The sequence below is a fragment of the Perognathus longimembris genome, chromosome 1 (genome assembly GCF_023159225.1).
Source record: "Perognathus longimembris pacificus isolate PPM17 chromosome 1, ASM2315922v1, whole genome shotgun sequence".
In the NCBI taxonomy this organism is placed as follows: Eukaryota; Metazoa; Chordata; class Mammalia; order Rodentia; family Heteromyidae; genus Perognathus; species Perognathus longimembris.
This window is the reverse complement of record NC_063161.1, coordinates 34,113,721-34,126,126: the sequence shown is the minus strand read 5'-3', so window position 1 is coordinate 34,126,126 and position 12,406 is coordinate 34,113,721. Positions and strand designations below refer to the sequence as shown.

The 12,406-nt window shown below is 33.7% G+C and overlaps 1 protein-coding gene across 1 annotated transcript in view; it reads left to right on the top strand.

Moving 5' to 3' along the window:
• The window catches only part of Trhde (thyrotropin releasing hormone degrading enzyme), a 353,088-nt gene that overhangs the window by 320,122 nt on the left and 20,560 nt on the right, over nt 1-12,406 (top strand). Inside the window, exons 14-15 of the mRNA XM_048359329.1 lie at nt 1,089-1,186; nt 1,618-1,725. Of these exons, the coding sequence (XP_048215286.1) occupies nt 1,089-1,186; nt 1,618-1,725 (206 nt within the window). The remainder of the gene's footprint in view (nt 1-1,088; nt 1,187-1,617; nt 1,726-12,406) is intronic.

Here is a 12,406-nt window from a genome sequence, read left to right as displayed (position 1 = left end):
CATTATTTTCTTTTCTCCAGTAAGAAGCTAGGGTGGTTTTTTTTTTTTTTATAATTTTATCTTACACTAATTAGCACATGCATTCAAAATGATTTAGAACTGCATTTCTAAGACCGGAGATCCTTCCTTAGTCATCTAAATTGTTGGATGGTCATCACACTTGCTTAATTTGTTACTTGTCCTAAACCTGCAGGAAAGTAGCACTATATCATTTTTTTTTTTTGTAAATGAGAATAATCCTGGCTGGACTGCTTATTATCATTAGTTTTGTCTAGGTTTTTCCAAGCAAGTAACAAATGAGACCGTTACTATTATACCATAATTTTTTTTTGTCTGCAAGAGAACCACTTATAATTCTTTCTCCATAACAGAAACCTGCAATGGGAAATGTCTATGAAAGTAAAATACATTTTGTATATATTTGTGCTTTTGAATAGTGAATCATGTCAGATAGCTCATTTTTAGTAAAAGTGAAGAATTGCTTTTACTGTAATTTCAGTGCTTTCCTTCCTTTGAGAATTCAAGTGAGGAAGAGCCTATCTTGCCTTAGTATTGATATTAAAATATATAATTTGAATAGATTTTTGACTTTGTAATATATCACTACATAGAGGTGTTCTGGTTATCTCACCTTCAACAATGCCAGTCTATTTATTGACTGGGCCAGTATAACAGCCTCACTATAAATATGCTCTACTGCCAAAAATACACAAATATTAGATGCTTATTTTCCTAAAGTATAACCATATATTTGTATGGATATATGCATGGCTGTATCGGTTTCCCTTATTTTTTTTGGTTAAAATTGTCATCTAACATATTTAATAGTGCAAATTACACAGTCATTCAGTGAGAAGAAAAGAGCAGATTACTATCATTTTGACATATACATCTTATACTTATTTTCTGTGTTGAAAATACTGTACTGAATAAATTAGAAGAGAATATTACTCTAGCTATAATTAATGGATAGCTAAAAGTTGATATACTAAAGCATTATAATGATAGTGAAATTTACAGAGTTTTAATTGCCTTGGTAGAAAAGTGTGAAACTGATATTATCTACTTTTCTCCTATTCCCTACTTAGGAATACATATTAAAACAAGTTGCAACGACATACATCAAGCTTGGATGGCCAAAAAATAATTTTAATGGATCCCTTGTTCAAGCGTCCTACCAACATGAGTACTGTTTTATTTTCTTATACTCTTTTCTTCTCCAAAGCTGTACAATAACACATTTCCAGCAGCACTGTGACCATAGCAGCAGGAGAGTCTCTTTCTTTCGTTCTGCATTTTGCATTTCACTTTCCTATAAGGACTGCTGCTGAGTATCAAGGCTTCCACAGCCTAAGAGTGAGAACAAAGGCATTTATTTCCTTGCTATGTTTTCACTGGAGATTTCCTATTACTGAGATACTGAGATCAGAACGTGTACCCCCACAGTGGAGAACTCTCTGCTGAGAGAGTCTGCTTGATTGTCCTTACAAAGAAGAGTAGAATTTCTACTTTGGTGTCATAATTTACTTATCTACTCATTACATAATGAATTTCTCTACATGTCTCTCTAAATTTTAATATCATTTTTTAATAATGTCTTTCTTTGATGCTATCTAGAGAGCTTCGCAGGGAAGTGATCATGCTAGCCTGCAGTTTTGGCAACAAACACTGTCACCAACAAGCATCCACACTCATTTCAGATTGGATTTCCAGCAACAGGAATAGGTAGGTACCACCAAAGCCTGTATTTCTGATATTATGTAATGGCACTTTCAGATCTTGATGGATGCATTACATTTATCAACTAAAGGAAATCAAGAGCAAAAAATATACATAATAAAATTTGGTATCAGGTTCAAAGCTTGCAAGGAAGCAGTCTGCGAATGACAATACTCTACTTTTGGGAATATCTTACGGAGTTTTCTGCTAAGTGTCTTCATCTATGGTCTCAGTTTGCTCCAAGTGGTAGCTCTCCTACCTCATCAGAAAAAAATCAAATATTTTAAGTTTTTGTGGAAAGGTTCCAATATTTATTAGTAAGATAATTACCAGCATAAACAAAGTAGCATAACATATGCTAATAATAACACAAAGAGGTTATGAAAAGAAGTCTTTACCCTTTCAGTGACCCTTGACAATGACCTTAATATTGTAGCTTATCTTAGAATTTAGTGATGCATAATTACAATACAAAACATGATACTTAGTTATTTAATGAAATTGCATTTGAGGAAAAAATTCACTAAATGTCATTTGATAATGAAAGAATACTAAATATTAAAAAGTTAAGGTCATTGGCTTTTTTTACTATACTGTTTTGAGCCATCCTAGAGTGTCCTTTTAATTCTAAGGATGCTTATTTTCCTTTCTTTTTTTATTAAGTGAAAGGAACTGTTGTCTGTTACTGTAGTTCCTGGCTTTCATGATTAATTACTTGGGAAGGAAGAAGATCTGGGACAAATGGTAGAATTGAAGCTTCAGTGGGTGTATCTCTGACATAGTGGTAATACTAAAGGATAACAAAGAAAGTGATTGTTCTTCATAATCAGAGAACTATAGGCAGTACAAATTTCTTTCAAAATGAATTAGTACTTTTCCTATTAAGAGTTACATAGATTTAAATTTAATACCTCACTGTCTCCAAATCAAACAGTAGCAATTCTGTTTTAAAGATTTGGAAGGGAAATCTTTCACTGCATTATTCAGTAATTTGTCATAGCTCACCTTCTTCAACACTTTCCTATTTGCCCTTTCAGTTAATGGCTTCTGGGCTTACGCTAACCTGAAAACTAACAACTGTCAATTGATCATGTATTTTAAGATAGTGATTAAATTTATCATCAGACTGCTCTGAAAACATGGTATCCTCATTTTTAAAACTTTTGGTAATGGGAGCTGGGGATATGGCCTAGTGGCAAGAGTGCTTGCCTCGTATACATGAGGCCCTGGGTTCGATTCCCCAGCACCACATATACAGAAAATGGCCAGAAGTGGCGCTGTGGCGCAAGTGGCAGAGTGCTAGCCTTGAGCAAAAAGAAGCCAGGCACAGTGCTCGTCCAAGGCCCAGGACTAGCAAAAAAAAAAAAAAAAAAAAAAAAAAAGAACAACTTTTGGTAATGATTATATTTGTACTTGAGCTTTCTAAACACTATTACATTTGGTCTGAATATATTACTGGCACCTTTTATCCAGTTCACCATCATCTCAATTTTTAAAAAATTCACTTTATTGTTATCAAAGAGGTGACATACAGAATGGTTATGTAAATGAGTTAGATAATGATTATATTTCCTTTCACACTGTCATCTGTTCCTTCATTCTCTCCCATTCTCTCTATCCCACCTCTACCTGTGAGCTGAATTTTAACATATATAGGCCATGAAAACATTTGTCTGTAATCAATAACCCAAAATAAACATGCATATCATCTATAAACAGAAGGAAAATATAAATACTATTTAGAAATTACAGTCTCTAATTCCTTCTCTTATTTTTTGTTTTATTTTACTACATAAAATATGTACTTTACTAGAGCTGATAACAGTTTGTAAACTTTCAATGTTTTTTACCCATAAAATATATTGTCTAATCATTTCAATCTGATGGAATTATATAATTGCACTATTATAATTTCTCTAAAGAAATTTTAAGGCCTGTAGTACTAACAAAATATACAATTTGTCACTCGTGACACATGTCTGTAATCCTACCTGCTCAAGAAGCTGAGATACAAAAATTATGGCCTTAAGCCAGCTGGAGCAGACAAGTCCAAGAAAATCTTATTTCCAATTAACCAGTAAAGAACTAGAAATAGAGGTATGGCCAAAGTGATAGAGTGCCAGCCTTGAACAACAATGAAACTGCAAGCCCTCTGTACTTCACTTTGACAATAAAGAAAACAAAAGTCAAGTAATAGCACAATGCCCTGAATTAAAGCCCCAGTTCCAGCAGAAAAAAATAGGTATCTATATACTATATATTTACTTGAAAAATCCTGTTTTTTTAAATAATTCACTTCTTTGACAAAATATTACTGACCATTTTCAGTATCAGTTGATACTTGGAAAGCAAAATGTTGTGGTGTCTTAAATGTTTTATTCTGCAAAAGGAACCAAGAACACTAGAGAGAATAGATATGACAAAAATAGGGGGTCTCTCTTTCTAGAAGGAATCTCCCTTTAGTCTAGGAAGGATGCTAGGATTGTCTTAGGCTGAATTATAGCCAGCAATAGGCATATCCTAATATCTAAGGATGTGGATTTAACCAGAATATACTTAGGTTGCTGAAGAATCCTACTAAATGTAATAAATTTTGCCTTTTAAAATGGAATGATCCATCATTTCCACAACCCTTTGTAAATAAATATTCTTACATAAGGTGTCACTCATTTTGGTTTCAACTGCTATGCCTTTTATTCATGGTAAAAATAATTAAATCAGGCAGAAACACTTTAAAGTTCTTTGATATTTTCTTCATTACTTTTGTTTTTATCTCCTTGGCTTTCTTCTCTAAATGAACAAATAAACATGCTAAACTACTAAGATTTGAATAACAAACCCTAAGACATGCCCATAATCACTAGGGACCTGCTGCAGCAGGGTCATAAAATACCCACTTGTATGAAGATCAACACTTTCATCTTGTCTTGTGGATGGCAACTTAAAAATAGAACACAAATGTAATTTAATATTGGTACATGGTTTAATTTCTTAAATTAAATCAATCAAGAAAATCACAAGACAATTTTTATATGTGTCTGTAGTTGCAGGCTAATCAGGAATTTTGTTGTTATTGTTGATTTGTATGTTCAACTGGAACAATAAAAGAAGTGATTTGTAAAAATACCTTTAACAAGAAAGCTAATGTCAAAATGTATAAAATAGTTTGATAGATGTATATTTATGGGAATGTATCAAAAAAAATGAGTCTTAGGAGTGGCAGCAGGATAGGAAAATCTTTGAGATGTTGTACTACTATGTAGCATCATGTTGACACATTGAGCAGACGAATAAAATCAGATATGAGAGTCAGGAAAATGGGACAGATGTGGAAGTTGGTTTAAGGAGGGATATTGGAAAGGAAAAAAAAAACTTCAGTGAATTGCTAGAGATAGTGTCAGCAGAGAGAAACATTCAGGATTTAAGGTAGATGAGAAATTGAATGAGTCAACATTCTCATCCCTGTTAAAATATTCAAATGCTATAGTGTGTTGAATTGTAATGGTGATGGCATGCATAAGAATGGATGGAACTACATGCAGGTCTTGTTAGCCTGCAAATTGCAGATGAAGTTCTGAAGAATACCACTTTTCAGAAAGGAGACAAATTGCCAGGCATTTCATAGAGAAGAGTAAAACATTATAAAACAATCCTGAAAACAATAGCTAGGAAAGGATTAGGTGAGACATGGAAATTTCATACACACATACACACACACAAAAGAAATGAAAAGAAAAAGATTGTGCTTTTACATGCACAAAAAGCATAATGTAAGAGATAGAAAGTGGTTTTTGAAAATTTGTTGATGGAAGTAAAGAAAAATAATTTTAAGTTTTGTTGAATAAATATAAAGAATATATTATTGCTGCAGGTAAATTACTGTTTCTATATTAACCCCACATGATGCAGGTCGTCGAGTTGGCCATATGAGATGAGAATACAGCATTTTAAGTTTTTACCAAGTAATAAATTTAAGCCAAAATAAAACATATATCTACAATAATGTATGAATTTTCAAATACCTTTGAATGGCATGTAAATTTTAAGCTCATACAGAATATATACAGATTTAATATACTTACAGATTTATTCTACAGAAAATGGAATATTTTCCCTGGTATAAATTGAAGATTTTTCCCAGATTGAAATCATTTGAAAATTCATTCTGAAACTTAAAAAAAAAAAGACCATGCTTCAAGAAAAATATTAAGTGAAAGAGCCTCTCTGGAGCTTTGCAGTTGCATAATTCATCAGCCAGTCCACTCATGCAATTAATCATAATGCTAATGATAGTACCCTTAATGATGGTCATAATCAACACTGTATTTATTTATTCAATTTTTATTAAATTTCAGCCACAGAATGTTTTATGTATATTATCTAAGCACATTTATTGTCATTTTATCACATACAAATTTAAAACTTTAAAAACATTCATACAACTTGCTAAGCTTATATAGCAACAGGTGTTGGAGCTGGGCTTGCATTTCTAGCCAGCCTGCCTCCTACTCTTACTGTAGTTATTTCCTTGGTGTACCTAATTACCATCTATCAGTAACATAGTTTTACAGAAAAGGTAGGAAACTACAAATCAAATAATAGCCATTGAGCGGCTTTTGAGTATACTCTGCAGTTAAGTACAGGTAGCAGGCAAAAGCTTGACCATACATCTGAATTACCAAATAAACTTTCTGTTGAGCTGTTCTCTAAGTTTCTAAAGTTCAGTAGATAGAATGAGGTCCAAGAAATTTTTTTCTTTTTAGATTCTGAAATTTATTTGGGACCCTAGGAATGATGGTTGATAAGAAAACTTTTTGCACATGACAGATTTCTAGATACTTTTTGCTGCTGCTTTTATGTAATAGTTACAGAACATTTTCACAAATATTTATTTTTGTAAACCTAAATTGAAAATTTAAAGAAACTTGACCAAATTACAGTGCAAAAACGCTGGTACTTGAATGCTGAATATCCATATAAGTGAAATGATATATTTTGGGGGGGGGTAGTGTGAGCTTTTAATATTAAGTCATGTTAAATTTTAAGTACAATTAAGCAGACCCAGGATTAGCAGTATAGCCATACCTTTCTGATGCTTGTAAAAACAAAATTGTTCTACTGAGGGGCATCTAGGTTGGTTCCATATTTTAGCTATGACAAATTTTGCTGCGATGAACATTGTTGTGCTGGTGGCTTTAGTGTGTACTTGTTTGTGGTCTTTTGGGTCGATACCCAAAAGTAGGGCTGCTGGGTCATAGGGGAGCTCTATGTTTAGCCTTCTGAGGAATCTCCATACCACTTTCCAGAGTGGAAATTTAAAGCATGTCACCATTTTGATATATTTGTCTTAAGCTATTAATGAACCACTTCAAAACACTGATATGAAGTATCCAGATTCTTAGACATTTGTTGTGTGAGTTTTATTTAGATATGTATTTTTATTTTCAGTGAATGTGTGGCACATTGTAATTCTCACACATGTGGTTATCTTTGTTGTATTAGCTTGTACATTCAGTGATACTATTTGAGCAAGTTTTATCAGCAAGCAATATTTATGCTGGTCCTGGGGCTTGAGCTCAGTGCCTGGGCACTGTCCTTGAGCATTTTGTTGCTCAAGACCAATTGATCCACAGCTCCACTGTCAGCTTTCTGGGGATTAATTTGAGATACACACCTCATTGATTTTCCTGCTCTGGCTGGCTCTGAAACTCCATCTTCATATCTCAGCCTCTTGGGTAGCTAGAATTACAGGTGTGAGCTACTCCCTGGCCAGGAAAATGTATTTTAGCAATACATTCCTGGTAGTATTGCTAATGATAGTCATAGACCATGCTTTGAGAACCACTAATGTTGGCAACTACTGAATTTTGAGCTAGACATACTTGTGATCAAGTTGAGACTCCTCTACTACGTAATCTTGGGAAAGTCACCTAGCTTGTTCATCTGAGAAACAGCAAATCCACAGTTTGTGAGACGTCAATAAAGGTATGTCTATCTTACACTTTTTCCTTCCACAAAGTCACAAAACACTGATCTCTCAAGTTGTTCTTTATTTGCTTTGATTTGTCCTCTGTATAATAGGTGACATGAAAACATACAGCAGCCTTTAAAGTTAGGTCTACATTACATACTATTAAAAGCTTACAGAGATGCAAAATATAGAAACATCTATGACTCTAGAGAATCTCAATTAAGAATGGAAGAGACTTTGCTTTTTGTTCTACTACTTGAACAAATATCCTCACCTCCAATTAAATATCACTTATTTTTTGCTCTTCTCAATCATTTGCACTTTATGTTACAAGTTCCATCCCCTTTAACTCATTTTATCTCCCTCTATAGAGATGTCCAGATGGGCCCTTTTGTGTGTGTCTTATCTTTGTCTATCCATGTTTGCTTTTCTTACATGAGGATATAAAGGTAGGAGGACAAAGAGTGGTTTAGACTGTGCTTTGTGTATATTGAATTCAGAGTCTTTGTTTTTTCTACTTGTAAAACATAGGTTTCAACTTATGGATCTGTTTCGAAGATGCTTGTGTTGTATTCCTTCAGTGATTTTCTGAAATATAAGAATAATCATTTCTTCATATTATTCCAAAGCTTAAAGTTAATTTTTTTCTAAGTAGAATTATCAAAGTGATTTATTTATTTTCAACACTAGGTTTTGAGAGCTTACTTGCTCTATTATAATTGCTCAGCTGGCACTCCACCACTTGAGTTATGCCTTCAGCCCTGGATTTTTTCTGGCTATATTGGAGGCGTTTCAGGGACTTTCTCTGCTGGCTTCAAACATGAATCTTATTGGTATCTGCCTCCTAATTAGCTAAGTTTACAGACATGAGCAAACTGTCACCCAGAAAATTATTTTGTCAAATAATTTCCAAATATAAGAGCAACAATCGTTAAATACAAAAGTAAAAAAAAAGTAAGTTGGGTACTTTTTTAATTAGTTTATATATTCTTAGATAAGTATTACTCATTGCTGGAATGAGACAACATTCATCATCAATTCTATCCCTATTTTTACATTAAAGTGTTGAGAAATTACATACATAAAATAAGTAGACAAGAATAGAAAGTGTTTTATTATACTAATGTGACAGAATTCTGCAATATCTTCCCAACTTTGGTGCCAAACCTTCACATAGAAGTCAATTACCAAATTTTTAATTTTCATCTCAAAACTCAGAACTTTCTGCAACTTTTATGAAAGCAGAGATTTAAAAAATTTAAAGACTCATTTCACAAATACCAGCAGTTGTATTTAGCATTCTTTTTGCTCTAACAGTACCTGTACCCTTGGAAAATTAATGATGAATGAGAATTACACTTGCCACCTGGAACATGGGAAAAAGCAGTAGGACTTTTTTTTTTTTTTTGCCAGTTCTGAGACTTGGACTCAGGACTCAGGGCCTGAGCACTATGCACTGTCCCTGAATTCTTTTTGTTCAAGGTTAGCACTCTACCTCTTGAGCAACAGCACTTCTGGCTTTTTCTGTTTATGTGGTGCTGAGGAATCAAACCCAGGGCTTCCTGCAGGCTAGGCAAACCTCTATCACTAAGCCACATTCCCAGCCCAGCAGTAAGGCTTTCCTAAGGAGAAAAATGTGCAGGAGGCAGTATTTTGGAGCTTGAGTCTTATAACATAACCTACATTACCTGCCCTAGAGTTGTGAATATTTCACTTTGAAAACCACTGCACTAGTAAAGGTAGAAATGGAAGAAATTAGAGCTACAAAAGATGTCTATGCAGAGGGGATCTGTTAGGAGAGAGCTTCAGGTTCAAGAACTGAGCAATGGCAGTGTTGAGTAGCTGAGTAGAAACCAGATATAACTTGCGACCCATAAACCTTAGCATTCAAATGATACTTGGAAGTTGCTTTATTTTTTTTCTATCGCTCTCCTTAAATCTTTCTTCTTGCTTATTGTAAATTCTCTCCACTAAAGTTCAGAAGACTTTCATCTCTGTTTTTAAGGCAGAGGCATATCTACAGATACAGATATATAAAAGTGGAGTACATTTTAAGAATTTATATCTCGAATTGGTTCTTATAGATCCTCTCACAGACACTACACAATTTTTGTGTTAGTACTAATTTCCCTTTAAAATACACAACTACACGGTGTACTCTATCTTTATAATATAAAGTAGGCAGTTCACAAGTGCACATTTTAACGTTGTCATTTTCCTACATGTGTTTGAGTATTTTACCTTCAGTATTATTTTACTAACTAGTGAATACTGATTTTACAAGTCAGATAAGGTATCTCTGTGTACTACTGACCTCTGGCATAGAAATTTTTCATCAGAATATGAGAAATTATTGAATTTTTAATTTCTAAAGGTTTGGGAAGGATGCTATAAAAAAGTGGTTATATTTCACTATGTAATACTATGTAGCTTAAAACTGTGCTGTATGTTTTGATCAATTAATTTTCCTTGCCTGTAAAGCAGTATAGCATCTATGCTCATTTTGTTTTACGAGTCTTTATTTGACACTTCGCACAGTGTGGGACACTTCCAATGGAGTGCTTTGGGCACTTATCTGATTTTACTCTATCTGTGCAAATCCTACTCTGAAAATTCTTCATTACAGACACATTGAAAATGAAGGCAAACAAATTTTGCGTATTTATAAAGCAGACTAAAAAGTACTTTTAGATAGTCGAACCAAGTACAAATGTTTTGTTTGAATTATATATGTGACAAAAATGTCTTTCTGTGAAAGACAATTGTCTTCCACTCTTCATTTTACTTTACAAATGTTTCATTTCCACAGTTGTGGCTAGTTCTGTTCTTGTGTACCATTTCTTGCATGATCTTAGCACAGAGACTAAAACCTTGGCCATGAATGTCATGGAAATTGTTGGCACTCACAATTATCATTAAAATTATCATATTGACATGATCAGTTCACCCTTCCATAGTTCAAAGGCTAAGCAGCAAGATCTTTAATACATTTCATTTTCATAGAGCCAGGTTCCCCACCTTATGTCTGAATTAATGTTCACCTTGATTTTAAACCTTCAGTTCTATTTCTAAAAACAAAGAAAATGTGCATATTTACCAATTATACATATTTTAACCAGTGCTATAAAAGACTCCCAGTAATTGATTTAGATATTAGATATATACTCATGTATGTCATGTCCCAAGCATCATGTTTAATAGAACTAGACATCCAAGGCAAACAAAACATGTGCTACTCCCCTTAAATCTAATGGGGTTGACCAACACGATGATCAAAGGTCACAAAAATTATATAGTATTTTACCTGTGATGAACCCAAAAGCAAGGTACACCATAAAAAGAAAACGGAGGGAAGGGACCTGACTTGTTGATGAGAGTGACTTTTCCTGCAGAACTGCAGTTGATTTGAGGTTGACAGAAAGATAGATATTCACTCACTAGGCTAAGAAGAAATGAAATGTACTCAGTTCAAACAATACATGTAAACTATTGGCCTACTCCTCAAATCCTTTCCTCAATGTTAGATTTGGGGTAATTTAAAAATGGTTAGCTGATTGGGAAGAATCTGTACTTACTCTGATAGCCTCTATAAGTTTTCTAAGTTTCATAATATTTTTTCTTAATCTGCTTGTTTTGGTGTGAGTTGCTGAGAGGAGCAAAAATTTCAGTTAACTGATTATTCTCCTGCATTAAAGCTTTAAGGGAGCCTAATCTTCGATTAAGAGAACATTATAAATTCAGTATTTTGCAAAGCTACATAAGTAGAGCCATATGGCAGTGACTTATACCTGTAATCCTAGCTACTCAAGAGGCTGAGATCTGAGTATCACTGCTCAAAGCCAGCCTCAGCAGAAAAGTCCCCGTGAGATTCTTATATCCAATTAACCACTCAGAAACCAGAAGTTGATCTGTGGCTCAAGTAATAGAGTGACAACCTTAAGCAAAGTAAGCTCAGGGACAGCACCCAAGTACTGGGTTCAAGTCCCAGGACAAATACACACACACACACACACACACACACACACACATACACACACACACTTATCTAGGTAGGGGAAAAATTATCGGATTTGTTAAGTGTATTATTGTGAATTCCTTTAGCAAACTGAAAACTTTTTGCATTAGCCAATGATCATGACCTGATTTTCCCATTATAAAAGGACAGATGTTCATTTATTAGGGTTATTTTAATAAGTGGGTATACCTACACATAGAAGCTTTAAATCTCCCTTTCTATCAGCTTCTCAGAAAGCACACTGAAACCTAATTTTTCTTATTTTTTTGTGTTTTTTTTTGAGAATTTAATACATGCAAACTTAGCTTAGTTTATCAAGGGATAAATAATTGCCGGAATGACTGAATCAGGGGACTAACAAATCACGTTGCATTTTTAACTTACATTTTAGGATCACAGGGATGTTAATAGCCCTAAGTGCATATTTATACTCATTTTCTTATAGTCACATTTAGTTTTTAATTTAAATGCAGTAATGATTTCATATTCTAACTTAAAATGCAGAAAGAATCCTAATTTAAAATGCGGAAATAATCATACACTGCTTTCCATTATCCAAAACTTCGTGCTTTTTTTCCCTAACATTTTACTTTTTAGTTATAATACGAACCATGTTTACTGCTCAATAATACTTTTCCTAGGTTTTGTAGGTCTTTAAAGAAGTATGCATTTAAAAGTGGTGATTTAATTTGTTGTTGTTT